Here is a 6,169-nt window from a genome sequence, read left to right as displayed (position 1 = left end):
ATACAAGTCATCATTATACTCCTAAGCACCTCCTCGTCAAATAGACGTGCCGCGCCCCTGATAATAGCCCACCTAGCTTGAAGGATACCAAAGCACCTCTCAACATCTTTTCTGTACCCCTCTTGATAGCGAGCAAAAAATTTTTGCTTATGGGATCGGGGATGTGGAATTGTTTTCACAAATGTTGTCCACCTCGGGTATATGCCATCAGCTAGATAATACCCGTTCTGGTAGATGGTATTGTTAATTTCATATGTGATATTTGGGGCTTCACCTCTCAAAACATCATTGAACACCGGGGATTGACCTAGGACATTCAAATCGTTTTGAGATCCGGCAACTCCGAAGAAGGCGTGCCAAACCCATGTATCAAAACCAGCAACTGCTTCCAGGATGATACTTTTCTGCCCTTTTCTATTTCCGTAGTCCCCTTGCCAAGCAGTTGGACAATTTTTCCACTGCCAGTGCATGCAGTCAATGCTACCAATCATGCCAGGAAATCCTCGAGACTCAGCTTTTTGGAGAAGCCTTTGCAGGTCCCTGGGCGTAGGTCTGCGGAGGTAGTCTCTGGTGTACAGAGTTTCCACTGCATCACAAAATCGCACCAAGCTCTCCAAAACAGTGGACTTCCCCATCCGAGCAATCTCATCCACCTGATCAGCAGATGACCCATACGCCAACATTCGTATCACAGCTGTGAACTTCTGCTCTGGAAGAAGTCCCAAATTTCCAGCACAATTTCTCTTTTGAACAAAATATTCATCATAATTGCAAATATCATGCATGATTTTTTTGAACAAATGGGGTTGCATTCTATATCTCCCTCGAAAATGAACATCAGAGTACAGAGATTGTGGGATAAAATAATCTTCCATAAGATTCTTACCCCGGGAATGTCTATGTCTGTCCACATTTGGGCGACGGCCTTCTCGTGAACCACGGCGAGCCTGCTTTTCTTCCTCCAGCAAAGCAACTGCTATGCCAAGTTGCTCATCTAGTTCTCTCTGCGCCCTTTTGCTTGCAGCTCGTCTACGCATTCTTTCTCTAGTTTCTCGCTCTTGCCTCTCCAAAACCTCTTCCATGTCTGCCATTGAGAATGGAGAATGAAATCTAAAATTTGAGAAATGGAAATGTAGAGAAGAACTGGTGTGGGAGGTATGAGCTGAACCTCTGATTTTATAGAAAAATGTACACAGATAGATATGACACGCGGCGCAATCTTAGAGGGTGAAAATCTTATCTGAAATTTGAAATTCAAATGAAATTTCAAATTTCAAATTTATCTGAAATTTGAATTTCGAAATGTATCTGAAATTTGACATTTTGAATTTATCTGAAATTTGAATTTTGAAATGTATCTGAAATTTGAAATTTATCTGAAATTTGAAAACGAAAATCTTATCCGATATGAATAGTATTGACACATAGGAACCCAAAAATCTTATCCGAAAATATTATCCTAATTAATTGTTTAAGTAAACAAAGTTGTGAAAAAAACAAAAAAATGAATAGTATTTGCCATGGGAAGCCCCAACTGCTGGAAACACATTTTGCTGGAGGGGGCTTGGGCAGCCACTATTTACGTGAATAGTGCCTGCCCTAGGGCTAATCTTGCCATGGCAAGAGGCAACTGGTGGAAATGCTCGTAGAAACAGAGAGCCCAATTGATAATCTTACAGGAATGAAATGACAAAAAGGCCCTTGGCTTAGCCAGAAATGACGCACAAATTGTTTGCTCTGCTGAGGCCTGCTTGCTGCTGGTGGAGATTGCGAGGGGCGAGTGACCGAGTCTCGTAGGCTCCTCCAGAGAGAGAGAGAGAGAGGAGAGAGGGAAGCAATGTTGTCTGGTCTGAAATTGCAGGTGAAACCCACAATCAAGCAAAGCTACAGCTTCCTGGGGAGCAAAAAGCCTGGCCGTCTGCCCTACCATCTCAGACTTCCGGCTGGACGGGTGAACTCGGTGTCCGTACGGTCTGAGTATGTTAACGAAGCATCTCAGCCGTCAGTTTCATCGCACTACACGGAAAGTGTGGGATCTCCATTACCTTCGGCTTCACTTCTTCAGCTCTCCCACTGGAACCTCACCCACCGCCACATCGTCTTGCTCAATGTCGTTGCTTGCGCCGTAACTCTCTCTCTCTCTCTAGATTTTTAATATACTTTTTATGCTTTTGGAAGCATAGTTCTGTTTCTGATTGAAGTTTAATATGCTTTGGAAATTAGATTCTTCAAGGTGGGTTTTTCTTCAGGGTGTTCTGAAAGCAAAACCCAACAATCTCAGCTAACATTTTTTGAAAGAATTACAGACATTGGTGGTGTGTTTCTGCTATTGAGTCAAGTTTTGTTTTTGGTTTTTGGGTTTTTCTAATAGGCAGCAGTTTCTGCGACGTGGCTCTTCTGCTCTGCAATCCCCGCGCTTCTGGTTTGTAGTCTTGAATACTTGATTTTAATCAGCATTGGAAATTGGCTATGTTTTTCTTGAGCAATCGCTGTTAGTAAAGTGAATTTCCAATGTGGTTTTCTAAAGGCTTTCAAGAGAGCAGCTCAATCACTTGAAAAGCTGATGGATGTTATGAGGGAAGAGCTTCCTGACACAATGGCTGCTGTTCGTTTATCCGGGATGGAGATCAGTGACCTCACTATGGAGCTCAGTGATCTTGGGTTGGCATTACCATTTCAAAGTTCTTATATGCTTGTCTTAAGCTAAATGGAAGATATCTTTAATTAACTCATTATCAGCTGACTCATTTAGTTTGTGCTGCAGCCAGGAAATTACACAGGGTGTTAGAAGTTCCACTCGAGCTGTTCGCGTGGCAGAGGAGAGGTTGCGCCGCTTGACAAACATGGCTCCATCAGGTTATCCATGTCTTCTGTAGTCTTTTTTTGGTTATTGTTGTTTTACCTTTAGTTTTCAATTGGGTTTTGGAGCAATGAATGTAAAATTCATCTTTACTTGCTTAGCATCGGTGCAGGAGGTAACCAGTCCGAAAACTGAGGTTCCAGGGCCAGTTTTGGCTAGAACTGCAAGAGGCATACGGGAGGGGATTGTGAAGGGCCGTGCTCTGTGGCAAATGTTTTTCACTATCACCCGGTTCTCTAGGCTGGCACTCAACTATATAACCAGTCGAAATAAGCGGTAGAGTAGATCACAACCATACAAGAGCTTCAGGGTGAGCAACATCAAATTTTTGTGAATATACACAACTTCAAAAAAAAAGGTTTCAGTCCCAATTAATGATTCTAAGTTAGGATGGTGAACTTTGTAGTCACAGTTTTCCGTTTCAGAATGTTGCCTTCATGATAGATATCCTTTGGTTTGCCTTGTTCCTTTTTTTTGTCACTTGGAAGTGTAATTGGTTTCTTGTAGATTTGTATGAGAACGCCTCTGTAATGCCCTCTGCTTGATCAAATAACATCGTCTGCTTTTAATTTTCCCCCGTACTACGTTACAGCTTTGATTAAAGTTGTGCAATGTTATAATCTGTTTAATTTTGGGTGTTAGCTGGCTGTGGCTTGATGTTAAGCTGGTATGTATTAAACAGTAAATATATATTTGGAACCAAGTCATTAAAGATTACTACTATAGGCATATGCTCTTATGAAGTGTATTGTATATTCATGCTAGAACTAATATACTATATTGAAAATACAGTTGAATGCGTAGCTATAAGCCTATAACTAGGTTTAATCATTGTGTTGGATTGAACATGGTTGGATTTAGAACAAGTAATTCAGTTGATAAACGTATATCCTAGTATGCCATTTTAGCAGGACTATTAACACTGAGTTTTAGGGGAAGATGGGTGAGTTTGAGAAGAACGACAACGAATGGTATTAACGAGTATGAATACACTAGGAATCTAACAAATGGACCAAATTGCTGTTTATGGCTATGTGAATACTGAGGTTCTTTGCTTGGAGTTTATGGAGTAACAGGTATAAATTTGGAAGTCATTGAAAAGCAAAGGAGGATAACCGAGCACCACAGGTACAGTTAAGAAGAAAATATATTAATTAAATGCTTTAGGGTAAGTGAGAAAAAAAAAAGGGCAGAAAATGTGATTGGATGGTAAATTGGGCAGTCCTGATTTTCATCTTTGTATGTTCTCTTCTTGAATAAGAGCTACGGTAGCAATAAATGAATGGCTTTCTCTTTAATTATGTATTTAGGGTGCTTAATTATGTTCTCTTAGAGAATTTTCTTTTTATATTGAGGCCCTTGCATGATACTTGGTGAACATAAACGTACTTGTATTAGGGTTTAATACCAGAGTGTCCAGTGTTTTCCTCGAATTTGAACAATTTCTTCCTTTGAATCTTGCCTAATTTTGCTGAATTTGACATTAATCTACTTTAATGTGTGAGCCTCTACGTGTGATTAACGGATTAAAACACAATAACCAAATCGGACAAATTCAAAATTTATGGTCACATGATTTCTGTAATGTGTCTACAAACCTGATGTTATCATTTTTCTTTTGGGGAAGGAATCCAAATTTATTTTATATCTTAGAAGCAAAAAGAAATCAAACTGAGAAGCTACTTTTTTCTCTTTCTTTGGTCTGAACCCTCACTCACTGGTGGTGGATACAAGTATAAAATGAAAACCTTAAAGCTGCGAAAACCCACAGCCTTAGTAAGGTTCCCTGGGGCAATAACATAGGGTCTAATATCAGAAACTTGCTCAAGGATGTGAGTAGATCTGAGCACGGATCGGTTCGGGAGAGATCTCTACCCGTTAACCATATCGAACTTTCGGAGCCCCAACCCTACTGACCTGGGCACATCATGTGAGTGTCGAGAGACTAGAAAAGAAAATCAATCTCTTTTACTTAAGAGGTTGCAGTGTAGCAGCAGATGCTATTGATTTATGGTTGGATTTGCAGACAGCAACTAATGGTAGCCACATGCTGGCCCTCTCCTTCTCCCTGATTTTGATAGAAGGGCAAGTGTAAAGGACATTGAGATTCCCTGATTTTGATAGATGGGAAAGTGTAAAGGACATTGAGATTCTGCCTTGCAAGAGGGATAAGAGCTCCATACCAAGTAAAACATGACAAAAGTACCACCTCCCTTTCACCTCAAGACCGCCCTCGTATCCACTAGACACTTATTCATTTCTGTTTTTTTTTTGTTTTTAATGTTCATTTCTATTGCTTTGATGTCCTCACCACCACAATTTTACTGCCTCAAAAGGGTACAGATTTTCATGCTTACGTTTTTTTTTTGTTGTTGGTGAAACATGCTTACGTTTTACCAGTTCGTATTCTTTTGTATATGGCTTAAATGTTAAAATAGTCTCTGTGTGTTTTTACGTTGGCCAATTTAATCTCTGTGTTTTTAATTTGGTTAATTTAATTCTTGTGTTTAGGACCGTTAGTCAATGTGATTCAATCCGTTTAATTTATGTTAAAAAAATATTAAAACTGTTTAAATATTAATAAAAAGTAGATATATTTGAATTCAATTTAAAAATAGATAATTAAATAAGATCTAAAATGTTGTTCTGAGCTCTTAGATTAGAACCCTTGTTACAGAAAAAAAAAGAAAAAGATCTAAAACTTAAAGAAATTAAAATCAAGGGATGATAACACCATCCAGTCTTAGCCGTCACCCCCACCACCCTTCTCTCAGCTTCTCCCTTTCTCCCAGCTACTTTCCGCAGCCAGACCCAAAGGCCCCAAGCCCAACTCCCCTAGCCACACCCACCTCCTGAACACGAATCCTCCCCACCCCTGAGCTCTCTCTCTCTCTCTCTCTCTCTCAAACAACCCCTACCGCCCGACCATGTCCCAACAAGATCTTTCCCAACGCCACCATTCCCTGGCCATTTGTCCCATGCCCAGCCACGCCACCCAAATCCTCTAGCCCACTCTGGTCGTCGCCCCACTCCCACTCCCCCAATCGCTGAGCAGCCTCTCCCCCTCCATTATTATGCCCATCTTCTGTTTTTTTTTTTCTTCCTAATGTTATGTTTTGGTTTTAATGAAGTTTCAATATATTTTAAAATTAATTCAATTTTTAAAATCAATTTCAAATAAGTTTATAGGTTTTCAACAAAAAAGAAAAAGAAAAAAAAGATCATTTATGTTTATTTAACGACAATTAATTTAACGGAATGAACCGCATTGGCTAACGGTATTAAATACGGGGACTAAATTGGCCAAAT

The 6,169-nt window shown here is 39.9% G+C and overlaps 1 protein-coding gene across 2 annotated transcripts; it reads left to right on the top strand.

The window, feature by feature from the left end:
- The first annotated feature begins 1,721 nt into the window (after nt 1-1,721).
- On the top strand, nt 1,722-3,444 carry LOC117631610. 2 transcript variants are annotated; one of them, XM_034364861.1, is made up of 5 exons: nt 1,722-2,125; nt 2,372-2,422; nt 2,528-2,661; nt 2,765-2,856; nt 2,973-3,444. In XM_034364861.1, the coding sequence occupies exons 1-5, from the start codon at nt 1,838-1,840 to the stop codon at nt 2,993-2,995; spliced, it is 588 nt and encodes a 195-aa protein (XP_034220752.1). In that variant the 5' UTR covers nt 1,722-1,837; the 3' UTR covers nt 2,996-3,444. The 2 variants fall into 2 exon arrangements, with proteins under 2 accessions (XP_034220752.1, XP_034220751.1); XM_034364860.1 differs by having other exon boundaries at nt 1,734-2,125; nt 2,962-3,444.
- Nucleotides 3,445-6,169: the final 2,725 nt, after the last annotated feature.

This window comes from Prunus dulcis, chromosome 6, assembly GCF_902201215.1.
Source record: "Prunus dulcis chromosome 6, ALMONDv2, whole genome shotgun sequence".
Lineage (NCBI taxonomy): Eukaryota > Viridiplantae > Streptophyta > Magnoliopsida > Rosales > Rosaceae > Prunus > Prunus dulcis.
The sequence above is the reverse complement of the archived record's forward strand: the minus strand, read 5'-3'. Positions and strand labels throughout refer to the sequence as shown.

Coding starts and splice junctions, on each gene's coding strand:
- LOC117631610 (XM_034364860.1), top strand. CDS start 1,838: ATGTTGTCTGGTCTGAAATTGCAGGTGAAACCCACAATCAAGCAAAGC. Junction 2,126..2,371: donor TCAATGTCGTTGCTTGCGCC/GTAACTCTCTCT, acceptor TTTTTCTAATAG/GCAGCAGTTTCTGCGACGTG. Junction 2,857..2,961: donor GACAAACATGGCTCCATCAG/GTTATCCATGTC, acceptor TTACTTGCTTAG/CATCGGTGCAGGAGGTAACC.